This window comes from Micropterus salmoides, unplaced genomic scaffold (assembly GCF_014851395.1).
Source record: "Micropterus salmoides isolate LMB-PRFRI ecotype aquatic unplaced genomic scaffold, ASM1485139v1 Ms_hic_scaffold_8, whole genome shotgun sequence".
Taxonomy (NCBI): domain Eukaryota; kingdom Metazoa; phylum Chordata; class Actinopteri; order Centrarchiformes; family Centrarchidae; genus Micropterus; species Micropterus salmoides.
Genome location: NW_024044570.1, coordinates 17,351,557 through 17,367,002, shown reverse-complemented (window position 1 = coordinate 17,367,002; position 15,446 = coordinate 17,351,557). Strand labels below are relative to the sequence as shown.

The following is a 15,446-nucleotide window of genomic DNA, read 5'->3' as shown; positions in this document are numbered from 1 at the left end:
TCTACCCATATGTGCACTGAAACAACTTTTGCTTGTTGTAATTATTCCTTCTGTTCATGTTGTCCAGTATCATATCCCTTCATAAAGCGCTTCCAGTGTGACTGATTTGGGACAAAATGCACACTCCTCATTCTGTACAAAAATACCAGTACAGACTTAATCTGAAGCTAAAATGAAGCCTTAACAATTTGAGTTAGACCACCACTTGATTTATCTAACCCAGACTCCAGAAGCATCATATAAGCTTTAGATAATCTTTTTAACAGATTTTTGCACAAATTGAGGACTGCAGGTTTTGTCCCCATCACAATGGAAGCAGGCTAACAAGAGACCTCTTAGTGTCCAGTATAAACAGGAGGAATAATTACACCAAGAATAACTGTTTCAATGTACATATGGGCAGCTGACTGTTGTTTTAAGACAGATGTGAACAAAACTTTTAGATTGCTGTGAAGGAGAGCAAGTATAGATTTATATAGAGAGTTTCATTTGCACAAGAACTCAGTGACAAAATCTGATCAAAGGTGATCATAATAACATTTAAGGTTATGTCACTCGTGATCTCCGACTTCTCATAGTAAGCTACTGTAACTTCAAACTATTCTGCATTTGGCTACAGTCTAAAATGTGAGACAATGAATTCATTGCTCCTGCAGAAACATGAATCCATGGCACTGTCATCACATGACATGTTTTGATCTCTGTATATAGTTCAGTATAAGCTTGTGAGCTACGTCAAAAACAGATTCACAGCTTCTGTAGGTGTAAAGATGAAGCCATGTGATGAAGGCTCGTCAATAACTACAATACTTCAGCTGCCATAAGGAGAATCCATGGCAACAGCCTGCACATTTTTGAGACACTGAAAAAGGTGACTACCAGTTGCAAGTACTACATATAAATAAGGTAATTTGAACAGTCAATTATTTTTTTTAACAACAAATAGGGAAAAAAATGTGCAAACACAAAGAAGAAATATAATTTTCTTGTTATAGTATTTATAGACGAAGAAGACAAACCTGCAAAGAACTTGAGCCTCCCTCACAAACATGTGACAGACAGAGAGATGAACGAGTTTTTAAAAGAAACAGCATCTTCTGTTTTCAGTCAGACATTCACGGGGGGGGGGGGGCTTCACTGGAAAAAATGGTGGTTTATTTGAGCTTTGAAATCAGACCAGTATTGTGACAGCTTGACTTCTTCTGTCTTATGTAAATACAATCTTTCATCTGTAAGGAATGAGTCATTACTCATGATTAATAAGGGCACTTTTGAATGATGTTATAGACATAGACTTTAAACTCTTAAAATGAACACTCAATAAATCTGGAACAACATTTATAAATGCAAATGTATTGTATTATTATTAAATGCAGCACAAATCAAGCTGCTAAAAAATGGCAGAAATTACAAAAAGCAGAAAATAATGCTGACAGCTCTCCTCTAAGCCGGGTTCTTCACATTGCAAAACAATTAACACTTAAAAATTTGAAAACGTCACTAGAAGTTGAAAACAAGTAGTTTTCATGGGTTGTCATTATATTCTGTGATTTTAGTTGCGGGGAATGAGATCCGCTTGCTTTACTCGTCTTTGCTTTCATTTCCTCAACCACTCTCACACCATGCCTGCCCCCCGGTGGCCAACAGTAAGAACAGCAGTGTTTTCTGTAAGTCTGTGTATCCCCGTAGTTATGTCTATGTCTATTTGCACATTGCACCTATTCATAGTTTATACTATAAACATTTCTACATTCCTCATTTAAAAAAGTATATTTCAATGTATTTAAACCAGAGTACAGCTCTGTATAAATTATACATATTTTTATTGTAAAGTTCTATTTTTTTATTACTTTTTTGTGTGTAGCCTACATTGACCGTTATGCAACACAACACAGAGGCACAATTCTTGTATGTGAAAACCTACTTGGCAATAAGCCTGTTTCTGATTCTGATTTATTAAGGGCTACAGCCTGTATAAGCAAACCTAATCTGATTTTGGGGGGATTTTAATTAAATTCATAATCTGACTTGGTATTAATCATAAACATTGTCCTGTGTGAAGTCAAACTCAAATTATGCATATTATACTGACTACCTCTCATCATTCATCAATTTATCATCATGTCATGTCTCCCTGCTTCACCTCAGCAAGTCAGCCAACCACAATTAGTATGTTGATGTGGATGATATTGCTAAATTCCTCCTTTTTAAAATGCTACTGTCTTTTGAATGGATGTGGAAACAAATGTCCAGAGAGTTCTCCTCCATTCACTGGCCTCTCTAATTAGACTGATTTGGACAAATCTTTTGTCAACTGTTCCAGACTTACTTTGTTAAAGCGATTATTTGCATCAAGTTATGTGTGACGGTACATTTTTATCTGAATTTGCGAGCAGTTATAGACACAACAGACGTGAAAATGATCGGTCTGACTGGGATGAATACTGATTATGCATTAAGAATGGCTAAGTAAAGATCCAGCTCTGGTCTGATGGATCCTCACAGTTCCTGTTGCAGGACGTGACCGCAATAAAGATTTGCAGCTGAGCTTTGCTATAGACGTATCCATAGCAGAGTGCAGTCAAATGGTACATGTTTAAATGAAAGCACTATCATGCTGAGCACTGATTAAATTCCTGATGGCAGCAATTTATCAGGATAATACAAACTTTAACAGAGGAAGTCATGTGCTAGTCATTCAAAAAATGTTTTACCTCATATTTCCTCACCCTACATAAACCCACCACTCTGGCTCTCAGCAGCCCATGTCAGACTGAAGTGAAAGTGACACGTTATCCAGCTGCAGTGTGGTCAGCATCCAGGTGCAACTCTGTCAGAACATTTAGAGGTATAGCCTCTTCCCAGTGGCAGCTTCTGTGAAAAACAGCTTCGGCTGAAAGACGTAGCTGACAGCCTGAGTGCAGCAAAAAGGATTATGCCTTAGGCCTGCGTTAGTAAGGGAAAGTCCCTGCAGCTATTCTTTGCCTCTGCAATATTTTACAGCATTTTAATAATCAGCCTAGAGATAGTCCTACTTTGAATTAATACATCACCCAGGTTGTTTTATTCACTGTGTTGCACAAAAAAAACTCACTGAGGGATATTTTATACATGGAAATCAAGTCTGGTCTTGCTTAGAAAATGCTGATCAGAGTTTGCTTTTCAGCTGAACAAAGCTATTTTTGCTCATGATGGAAGTTGTGCTGTAATTTGACAGTATCTGTTGATTTGGTAGACATTTATTTGGGCAAGGGCTTTATACTTTACAACTCAAAGTTCTAATTCCCCTGCAGTGTGTGAACATTTTTTAAAAATTATACTTGTTTGAGAATTTAACACTTATCAAAGTTATTGTGCACTTACGGTCTGGTTCTAAGATTTACAGGCTAGCTTGAAGATTGACACTATTGCCTGTGCTAGTTTATGTGGTGGATGTGAAATTCTGTGGGTGGGTGTCACATGGACATTTTTTTATATGGGTTGAAAGAAGTTTTTTTAATTTAAAACCCCATTAACCATATTTACATGATCCATACAATTAACCTTTTTTCTATTTTTGGCATTGTGTATATTTTGTACTGTAACTGTTGTGCAACAATTTCCCGAACATAGAACAATAAAGTTCTATGTTATCTTATCTTATCTTAAAAGATACTTTTTTACACCAGAACACTTGTCAGTTGCATAAACTTTTAACTGGTGTACAGTCTGTAAATATTGAATTAAGTAAGTGAAACTATGCAACAGACTCTGTATCATAACACATAAAGTGTTCAACACGTCACACTGAAACAGATGTGAAGGAATATGTTTGTTTTTTCTTTACTATCAGGACACCTTTTATATGTAAAATGTAAATATGTAAGAAAGGAAAAACAAATGACTTCATCTGAGATAGATGATGCTACTAAATTAGAAAGTTATGGATTTGTCACCATGAATCTAGTAATCCTTTTACTAGTTTACAATTACATATTTAATGGCTTCTATACCAAATCTGCATGGTTCAGATTGGCTGAACAAAAAGCTCAAGAAATAACTTTTTTTCCCCTTTTTGTGTCACAATGACTCACCTGAAAGGCAGCACCAGTTCTCCAGCAGCAGTAATCACACCTGCATTTGAACAGGAGAAGTGGTTTCAGAACCTTTTAAGCAAGATGTCGTGCTGGGAGACATTTGATTTTCACAGTTTGAACTTTTCACCTTTCAGTATCTGCCCTGCTCTCAATCTGACATCTAATAAGTTAAAGAAAATTTCTGTCTTTGACTCCGTCCCTTTTGATCTGTGTGAAATCACATAAATTATTTCTGTGTTGAGAGGATATTTACCAAGCTGCTAAATCAAAATTTCTCTCGAGTGCTGACCCCACTGCAGTGTGACCTCATCTTTTCATTCTTCTCCCTCTGTCTAGCTCTCTGTGACTGCATTTCCTTTCAGTGGGGCATCACTCAGGGCTTGTTGGCTGTCAGCTGTCAGCTGGTCAGCGTGTCCATCATCTATAGAGCTCTTTTTTTCATCATTACATGCGATATGGGTGTTGTAGCCTACTCGATACCTGAGCTAGTAGTTCAGTTAGTGGCAAAAAAAGCCTGCAGTGCTGTACTGTAATAATTTTAAGTGATGTTTGTGTCATGCAAAGCCATGCATGTAATGTGACACGCTGTACATGTCACAGACATGCTTTTGTTTCTATTATGACTTGAACAATTTAATTAATAAATTAACGCATTTAAAAACAGTTTAAGGGAAAATAAAGAGCTGAACACCCCCACAATCTTGTCTTTGCTAACCTCCAGGGGTTTAACTTCTTACCTTGGTGCAGTGGTGTACAGGTGTACCTCAGGAACATATGATGTCACTGTTGGGTGTGGTTATAATTGAAACAAAGCACACTTCTGACTGCAGCCAGCAGTCTCGTTGACTGTGCAGTGGTGGAAGAAGCATTCAGATCCTTTGAGTAAAAGTAGCAATACCAAAATGTAGAACTACTCCACAACAAAATTTAAATTTCAAAATTTTACTTAAGTAAAAGTAGACAGATATTGTGAGCAAAATGTACTTAAGTAAGTATAAAAGTATAAAAAGCAAAAGTACTCATAGAGGATACATGTCCACTTTTATATTTTTATGTATAATATAACTTAATTTTTATTAATGCAACAACACGTAAGCAGCTTTTTAATGAAGCTAGTCAAGGTGGAGATCATTTTAACAACTTTACATACTGTTGGGTAGTTGTATATAAAGCAATACATCATATTTATATTTATCATCTTATAATTCATATATAAAATGTGCCTTACATCTGAAAAACATCTTCACAGATCTTTAAATCAATAAAATGCTGTTTAAATCACAAGTAGTAGAGAACTGTGAAGTAACTAAAATAAATACAGTGTATAAATTGTAAGTTGTCACCTCTCTGAAAAGGTGAGACAAAAATTTCCCCATTCATGAATCTGGGAGATGTTTTACAAAAAATAATGTTTGGGCATGATTTTCTTCACCCACAGACTCTGGACAACATTATGACACTTTGTAATGCAGGCAGAAGGAACACAGTAATAGACTTGAATAACTCCTTCATTCATCAGTAGCAAACTGTCTTGTCAATATTCATTGTCATTTTAATATTCAGAGCTAGATGAATAGAGACATCTCCTGGTATAACACTTGACATGAGAAATAAATTCTATCTATCCAGGTTATTAACCTGACTGAAACAGGTTTCTGATGGCAGAGTAGACTTTTAATTTGAAACGCATGTACCAAAACAACAAGCAGCGTTGATATGACAATTGGAAAAACCTTCCTCACAGGAAAAACAGTCACTAAAATCCACTGTCACCACACTGGTCAAAGATGGCATAATGTCCAGCACTAATGAGACGTTGTCTGGGCATCGATTGTCAACATGTTATTGCTTCTACAGAGGGTGAAATGGAATTCACATAGTGAATGAATAAATTCAGCTCAATTAATAAATAAGTTAATTAGCCTGATAAAAACATAAAAATATTTTCAAATTGGACTTTGTACATATGATTCCCTTTGTGACTGCCCATGGTATTTGTGGGTCTTGAGTTGGTCAGATAAAACCTCATTTTCAATTTACAATCTGACACAGAGAGATAAAGAATATTTTAAGCAACTTCAAAAACGTTTCACAAAATGACACTGATCATCTCACAAGAAGATAAATTGTGTGTTATCTACATCAGTGGCTATCCATTATCTGATCATGCTTATCTTTTTTTTTATTCTAGTGGCACATTGATAAAAATTCACCATCACTAATATAAATGAATAAATAAAGTAATTAGCTTTATAAATACAAAACATAAAAGGTCAAAGCAATCCCTTCTAAACACCTGATATTTAAAAAATGTAAACTAAGACATTTGCAAGAAAAATGCTTTCACATAGAAAACACCACAATATCTGCACTTCATCAGTTTGGGGAAAATCCAAACTGGAGACCTACTGTATGTGTGTATCTCTTTGTAATGAAATAATGCCTGAACACTGGTGACCTGAATGCATCTCCAGGAACCGGGCCTCATTTACACTGCAACTTAAAAAAAAAAGCTCTTGAGTCAAATACAGTGATCATCTTTGTATTAAATGATGTGTGATCATTACCGGAAAACAGTGAATTAAGGACCATTACAATTTTTTTTTTTTTTACAATTTTACTATTTTTCCATGCTTTTTCAGACTTGATTCACCCTCAGGCGCGTTTCCATGTTTAACATTTAGAACATAGAATTCACTACAGTTTGCTGAACTTTTCTTCACTTCAGAGTAGATGCTCATTATCACTTCATGTCAGACTTCCTATAATCTGCAGATGCTGCACACAGTGACAAGACATAAACTGATGTCTGTATGTAGTAAATCTTTGCCTGCTTTGAAATGGTCAAAGTTGCTATAAGTTCCTTCTTGTGGAGGAAATCACTTCTGTTTAGTGGACATTATAAACACATGGCTGCCCTTAAGTAGTAAACCTATATCATGGACTACAAATGAGGATAACTCTCTCCCTGTAAATAATCTGTCCGCACAATCCATGTATGCTGCCCTTAGCGCCGTTTGGAACCATTATGTTCCACTTCAGGAGGTCCATAAAGAGGCGGGGCAGCAATTTGAGTGATCAGTCCTATAAGAAAATAAACGGGTGAATGGTCGCTGGTGTGTGGGACACTCTTTTTCACCCCTCCCTCCTTCAGGAACAGAAAGAGTGTGAATGAAGGAGCCAAAGAGGACAGGGTCCAGAGGAGCTGTGGCTGTCCTTCCATCTCAACATCTCAGTATCTAATTGAACACACACACACACACACACACACATATAGAGCGGGAAGGCCGTTGGTTTAAAGTTGGCTGAACGTTGGCTGAACATTGCCTGGATGCCGGCACGCTCTCAGAGCCGGGCGAAGGGTGTGCCCTCTAGAGCAAGGAGCTTGGGCTTTCTGGAGGTGGCGGGGTTGTGTGCGTGGGGCTATGACGCATGGGCAGTATGTCGTAGTGGCTGGGGATGTGGCTACTACGGGGAAGATCATAGGGACTCTGGGAGAAGCCGGTGGCCATTCCATTGGGCCCCTGCAGGACACTCACCGTTGGCTCTGCGATAGTTTAGGAAAGAAGGAAGGAAAAAAGTAGGAGAGGTACATAAGAAACTTTGAGGCTGAAGAGTGGCAGGCACATGCTGAGGAACATGGAGAAAGGAGAGGTTCATGCAATATGAGAGGCAGCTAACATTTCCTCTCATCAATGCCTACAAAGTCTATACAGACTCATAGCAGGGGACATGACCAGAGAGGCCATAAGCTGCAGGACCCTGCTGAGCTCCACACACCAGAGCAACAACGCACTCACCAACATCATAGACATTCCTGCTCGCACTGCCCAGGAGGGTGGCAGTGCCTCCAAAGGGCACTTCACGGTGGGAGGGGGACTTCATCTCCACATAGCTGCTCTCTGTGTGCTTGCAAGCCAGCCCTGGTGGGTCTCTAATGGTGGCGTATGGATTCTCACTATTCAGAGAGCAGGAGCTGTTGCTGCACATGGAGCCCTTGATGTAATCTGCAGTAACCGTGAGACAAGGACATATTGAGCATCAACAAGATGATAAGACTGTCACTGACTTATAGTAGCGGGATTAATGCAAGACTCTGATATTACCACTAAAATTTAAATAAACATCAGAGTGTGGCAGGGAAAATGGCTATGAAAATCATTGCCATTCTGAAGAAGTTGTACTTCTTTTGTCTCTGACAGGTGACTAATGGTGTTATATAGTAATCAGAGTACAAAGGGGAGAGAGAGGAAGGCTCATCCAATCCATAACAGTCTCATCAGTCTGATAAGAGGCCTCATTAGAGACCGTGGCAAAGCTCCTTCAGACCACTCTTCACACCCCTGGGTCCCTCACATTCACCACCGACTGCACAGTGTGGGAGACAAAATGACGTATCGGGCACTGAGCCACAGACAGCAATTACCATTGGAACAAAACCTCAGCCCACCATGATCTTGTCCAAAGTGCAGAGAGTTTTCACATAAATCACAGAGAATATAAGGATATGGGATTTTGGGTCACAGAAATAGCAGTCTCAGAAGGGAATAGAAACCAAATGGGGAAATTGATACATGGGCTGTTGAGCATAAAAGGATTTTGTAATATTGGTGCTGGTGAAGCTGAACAGGATTCCACATGCAGTATTTCTGCACACAAATATGCAGCACAAACACACACACACGCACACTATTACTGCTATTAATTATTTACCTTTTCTGGAGCCTCTCTGTGTCTGTGTCTCCCCCTGTTGAACATCTGTAACAAATGTCAAAACATTCAAGTCAAAACATCACGTAAGAATTCCTCCAATGTGTGACGGCTGACAGGAAATACCTCATTAAACTACATTGTAGTATGTCTTTTTTCTAACTAGTGAGTAACTGAATATTTCACCTGCATGCTATCAAATTCGCCCAAGGCTTACAAGCTCACATAATCAACTGTGGTTATAATGGGATATCTGCCAAACAACAACACGCCACAAGCAGAAGACAAGCCTGTTTAAGGCTACATCACTTTAGTACATGAGGATGAACATCCAAGACTTTTTGTAGAAGGACAGTCATTATGATTGATCTGCTGCGTGCTTTAACAAAATAAAAATGTGAAGATCAAGATATCGGACTTTTAAGTCAAGCATGACAAAGAATGAACCATAGATATTTAGACTGTTGCATGTGGTTTAGCGGTAATGAACCTGTAAACAGTACGCATAGTAAGCATAGTCTTTATGCCAGCAGTACAGTATTTACAATCTTTTGTAATCTTTTGTAAAATTCAGTTTGCACCACCACAAACCATTTAATATATAACCATATTAGATAGATAGATAGATAGATAGATAGATAGATAGATAGATAGATAGATAGATAGATAGATAGATAGATAGATAGATAGATAGATAGATAGATAGATAGATAGATAGATAGATAGATAGATAGTTGTTACATAAAACACATACACAGTACTAGTAGGAAAGTATTAGTGTGAAAAACTGCTGCCAAGTAAGAATGCTTTCAACAATAGACATGTTAATAGATTATATTTATTAATTAACAAAATACAAAGTGAGCAGAAGAAAAATCTAAATCAAATCAATATTTGGTATGTATAATTTATATATAATCCACACCAACCTAAACATTTGCACAGAACTGTATCTGTTCACAACTACATTATAGTGTGTATTAACCAGAGATTTACAGTAAGCTATTATTGAGTCATTTTCTGTCACTCTTAATTGTATATGATTCAGAGCCCAAGAGTGCGGTATTTGACCCAGTGTAAGCTATCATTGAGAAATGTGCCACTGGGTGAAGTGAAAGAGGACTAATGAGCTCACTGTGACACCTATTCACCTCCGCACCACTGCTTTCTCTGTTCCACCCGCATATCTTATCACAATCAGAGCAAAGGTTATGTCTAACAAGAAACCCCTGGTTCATCGTCATTCACAGCAGGGTGGTTGTGTCCAAGCTGGTGCCTATACAAGGTTTTTACTAACGACACATGCGTCTTTTCCCTTTAAAACGACAACTTTTCCAAAAACTACAGATTGCATATAATGTGTATGCATGTATAGAGGAAAACCAACCTAGATCATTAAGATTGCAGTAGGCTCTCCATTCTGAGCCATTCCTGCTTTTCAGGGTGCTGGACTGTGAAAGGAAGAACACAGTTTGGTGATGCTTTTATAGTGTAGTATGTTATGGGGAAATAAAATTGTATGTGAATATATACAGAGACTGGCCATACCTTGAGGGTCAGAGTGCCATCTAAATTGCTGGAGATGGTTGAGACAACATTACACTGGGCCACAGTGTGGTAACTGGGGTTGGATATACACTGGCCACTGCTGCTCTGGTTTTGATTGACTTCAGCCGCGCTGGTTCTCATCGCCACAGTACTTCCACACTCTGAGGATTTAAACAAAAGGTTTAGAGGTTTGAAAACTAAATAAGCATTTGTGTGTTAATATTTATGTCTACTTTCTTCAAAGTATTAATATGCATGATTTTAACATGTATGCCTGATTTTGCCCACAAATGTCTAATTGATGGACAAATGCACAGTATGTAGCTATTATTATTATTATTATTAGTGTGTTATTTTCATCATCGATTAATGTGCTGATTTTTTTATTTTATTTAGTTGATAAATGAAAGCTGGAATTAGGAAGTGTTTCTGCTTGAGAAATGACTAAAGTGATTAGTAAATGATTATCATCATAGTTGCCATTATTCATTTTTTAATTGATTAACTGTCTAAAATTGCAGCTCTACATTTGTCCATCTTACTAAAGGTATGTAGCCTTTGTCCATTGTGAGCAAGAATTTGGAGTGGTCTCTAAAATATCTTACCAGACAGAGAATAGTCAGTGTTGGTGATGTGCATTGCCTGTGTGTACGACACACTCGGCTGGATCTCATGGCCTTTGTCCCTCTGCCTCTGTCTGTACCACACAAAAAGACTGAGCATGGCCATGATGATGAGGAGGAGAAAGATGACGCCCATGACAGCCCCTGCAGACTGGCGCTCCGAGCCTCGTGCTGGGCTAATCTTGGTGTACGGGTTTAGCTCCTCCATCATCAGAGCTGCTACAGAGAAAACACACATAGTGGGTTGTTTAAACAATGTGTACACATCTGTGTTTGAGTGATAATACAGTGGAGAGTCTCGATCATCTCGATCACCCCTCACCTTGATCACAGCGGATGCCTTTATATCCAGGGCTGCAGTAGCATGTTCCAGTCACATAGTCACATGTAGCATTGTTCAGGCACTCACACAGCTGCTGGCAACCATATCCAAATGTACCAGCAAGACACTCTGCATGGGAGAGAGGTGCATTAATACATCCATCAAAATTAAAGCACTCAGAGAGTGGGAGCCAAAGTGTTTATAGAACATACAACCACACTCATCCACAGGGTAATTTTGCTCAGAGCTAAAATGTGCTAGGCCTACGCAACTCTGCTCACAGCTCGTCCCAATGAAGCCGGTTCGGCAAGCACACTGGCCAGTGATGTGGTCACAGTCTGCACCATTTTGGCAGCGACAGACTTCAGAGCAGTCCTTGCCGTAGAACCCTGAAGGACAGCCTGGGACAGAGATGTATAAAAGGTTGGGGTGGAGAAAACAAAGCGAGGGAAAGACAACTAAAGAGTCAAGGTCATATTGCAGGAGAACAGGGAAATCAATACCATTCAATGTCTCTGCAGCATACTCAATAAGGGACAATGTCAATGAATGGAAATGAAACATTTCATGCTTCAGCCGAAAATCTGCTTATGCTGTTAACATAAGGTGGTAACATGGGGTGGGAAAAAAGAACAAGACAACTGGAAATAGTAAGAATCTCTGTGAGAAGAAAAGGGGGGGAAATGGTTAAAACAAATCCCATTTCCATACAAAAAAGCAGGAGCATGACACCACAAAGACTGACTAAAACCCTTGGGGTGCTAGATAATGGTATTCAAATTAGTGGCCTGATGTTGATGATCTGCACTATCTGGAATGAACTGACTGGAATGTATAAGTAGCAAATTAATGAAATGACCATTAGTGTTATTTTGATGTTGCACTCTCTAAAAATCCTGTAAATGAAAACCTGATATCACCCAGTTGTTTCTCACTTGTCATCTGCTGCAATTCTGTTGGACTGCCAGTAGATGACACTATATGTCTACTAACTGGATGGGAGAGACTCACGCTGTGTGCAGTAGAGTCCAGTCCAGCCGGGGCTGCACCTGCACTCCCCATCGTAGGCACTGCACTGGGCTCCATTGTGACAGTTACACGAGTTGAGACAATCAGGGCCCCAGTGCCCAGAGGGACAGGCTGCAGACGCCAGAGACAAAGTGAAGCTCATAGTCACACACCCACCAACACATCCTCTATGTCCTTTACATGCATACATGAAGCACATAACACATATATTTAAGGAAATGCCTAAATATTCTCCATAAATAGAAATATTCCCCACTATCTGAACACAGACCTTTGCAGAAAAGCCCACCATTTGTAATATATGAGAGGTATGTGTCAGGTTGAATAATCCAAAGTAAAGCACTCGTAATGTAACATCTATCTGATCATAATTTATTTTTACTTTAAATAGTATTGATTTCCCATGGAATGATGGCTCAAAACTCTGCTAATGATCTTTGGTCTACAGTGCTGTAAATCAAAGAGCATAATGTAATACAACAATCACTTAAGCGAGCTATCTGTTTTGCAACAGCTACGGCCAAGGGTAGTTCTTGAAATGTGTAGGGTCATGAAAATGATGAATGCAGGTGAAGGTAAATGTGAGGGAGAAATTAAGAGTGAAGACAGTCAGACAATGAGAGGTGAAAAACAGGATGAAGGAGAAACGCCATACCCTGAGAGCAGTCGTCTCCTATCCAACCCGGGAAGCACTGGCAGGAGCCATCAATGGGGTTGCAGGTGCCGTTGTTGGTACAGAGACAGATCTCAGCGCAGACCCTCCCATACCTGCCACTCGGACAGACTGCAAAACACAAAAAAACATCATTTTACAAAACAACCCTAATCTGCATATTATCACTTACACGCAAAGACTAGTAAAATCCATTAACATTATGACATCAAACTTGAACACATTATTGTGAGTGCATTTATACAAACAAACTAATTCTGTGAAAGGTTGTGTAAACATATTCCTCTAATGGATGATATTGTTCTATTTGAGTGGACATGAAGTGAAGTGATCTGTTTAAACAAAAGGAGGAGTCAATCACTGCCTCTAGTGGCACAACTGCCCCATTTCCACTCACAAGAGTGGAATGAGTGATGTGTCACAGAATTAAAATAGACCGTGTACACAGACCACTGTATACATTTTTTATGAAATTAATATTTCAATGCTCTCCGGCACTCTTCAATAAAATATGTCATCTCCAATGAAACCTCCATTGTGTTTTCTTGTTAGACCGTGAGACAAATTGAACCAAGGTGCATCTAACCATCAGGATCAGGGAGCTGCCGCACCAGCAGATACATCAAAGGCCTCATATAAAGAGAATAGCCCAGCATCAGAAATATCAGATAAGGTGGCTGGCTGTGTAAGAGATGGGTCTGACTCATTTTCATGTGGGGTGATTTTAATGATTACATTTCAACTGGTTTTCCCCTCTTCTTGAGAGTTCTTTCAAGCAGGTTGTCATTAGGCCATGAGGTTGGCTCCCCCATACAGCTTCTTCTGGGGATTCAAGCCTCAACACACCGGGAAAGCTTCATTAGGCTGGGACTTTATGTGCTGGACAGGGGACAAGTAAGGATGCCAATGTGGCTCAACAAGAGGAAAATGCATGTTGTTGGCCACCTTCGTCCCTTGCGGCCAAATGCCTGCTCACCAGTAATTACAGACCGACAAATTGGGACCAGCTCTCGTTTCTTCTTTTTCCTCTTCCTTTCAGCTAATCTATTAAACTTTTATTTGTAAGACATTGCTCAAAGCCATGAAAGAGACTTCAAAAATTCCTCACTGCCTTTCTGTAATTTATTAAAAATGGTAAATTATTAGAAGTAAAATCCAAAGTACATTTGTATGTAGGTGTCTTTCCTTTACACAGTGATGAAGAGCAGATATATTCTGCACTTTATAGCTAGAGACAAGACAAATACCTTTGGTCGCATAAACAGTCACACAATGAGTAAATTTTGGTGTTAAAGTGTTAACATTTAGCTGTTGAATAGATGTGTGAGTGGGGAAAAAATAAACAATCTATTCAAACTAAAATCCCACTCAAACACATCTACGGCTAAGGGACTGTAAGGAAGTAAGAGTGATGTTTCTGTCAACAAGATCTCCCTATGTGATCCAAACAACATGTTTGAGGCAATACACGAAGAAAAAAGTTTGCCCGGTTGCCTTTAACTTAACTTTAACAAGAAGAAGAGACCTACACATGTATTGCTTCTTTATCTATTCATAAAAAGCAATTGACATGCTGCCCTCTTTGCAGAATTAGGCAATATTTACTTGACATATTCTTTGTCTAAAAATCCGGGTCTCAGCAATATTCAGGATCCTGTTCAAGGCTGATTCTTTTCTTTTTGGTCTTATTCAAAGTTTCAGGGCTAAGATGGCAGTGGGAGAGGCAGCAGATCATTCGTTGATCTTACTAGAGCCAGTAAGCACAGCAAGGACTGTAAGAAATGTACAGGTCTCCGCACAAATGCAGCTTAATATGACATTAATACTTAAACACTAAAATATTATGAGATATTGATGGTATGAGCTGATAAGACTGTATTACTTTTACACTACTGTATTATACATTCTTGTCTCACATTTTTTATAATCAATGTTATTACTTAACCATCTAAACAGACACTTGTATTTCCTGTTAAGAAAAAAAGGCCAGGACATTTTCAGATATAAACTGTACTTACCATTTTCCAGTAGCAATGACTAAAACTTCACAGAGAAACGAATGTGAAAGTGAAAACTGCGGGAAAAGGTCAAAGGGACACAAAAGGCTACTTGCCTTGGTTGCAGAGAGAGCCAGAGAAGCCAGACAGGCACTCACAGTGGCCCGTGACATGATGGCACGGCCCAGTGCTGTGCACACACTGCGGACACAACTGGCTGCAACGGTGCCCGTAGAACCCTGGAGAGCAGACTGCAGCCAGCAGAGCATGGCAGGAGAGGAGAGGGAATCAGTTGACAATGTTGGATGAAACAAGGGGAATATAATAATGAAACAGGGCATGACAAGAGTGATCAAGGGAGTACTGAAAAATCAAGGCTGGAAGAATTAAAGCAGAAAAGACGAGGAGAGACAGCAAAGGGTGGGGGAAAGCAGAAAAGTCAGTCTTTATTGTAATCACTCCTATTTC

General features: G+C 39.0%; 1 protein-coding gene across 3 annotated transcripts in view; it reads right to left on the bottom strand.

The window, feature by feature from the left end:
- Positions 1-5,732: 5,732 nt before the first annotated feature.
- megf11 (multiple EGF-like-domains 11) overlaps positions 5,733-15,446 on the bottom strand; it is a 74,375-nt gene continuing 64,661 nt past the window's right edge. For 2 of the 3 annotated variants that reach the window (XM_038707138.1, XM_038707137.1), the window contains 11 exons: positions 15,095-15,229; positions 12,964-13,092; positions 12,291-12,419; positions 11,552-11,680; positions 11,280-11,408; positions 10,940-11,176; positions 10,335-10,495; positions 10,174-10,237; positions 8,790-8,834; positions 7,877-8,083; positions 5,733-7,623 (listed from right to left, as the gene is read on the bottom strand). In XM_038707138.1, the coding sequence (XP_038563066.1) occupies positions 7,448-7,623; positions 7,877-8,083; positions 8,790-8,834; positions 10,174-10,237; positions 10,335-10,495; positions 10,940-11,176; positions 11,280-11,408; positions 11,552-11,680; positions 12,291-12,419; positions 12,964-13,092; positions 15,095-15,229 (1,541 nt within the window). In that variant the 3' untranslated portion in view covers positions 5,733-7,447. The remainder of the gene's footprint in view (positions 7,624-7,876; positions 8,084-8,789; positions 8,835-10,173; positions 10,238-10,334; positions 10,496-10,939; positions 11,177-11,279; positions 11,409-11,551; positions 11,681-12,290; positions 12,420-12,963; positions 13,093-15,094; positions 15,230-15,446) is intronic. The other variant, XM_038707139.1, reaches the window with a different exon arrangement.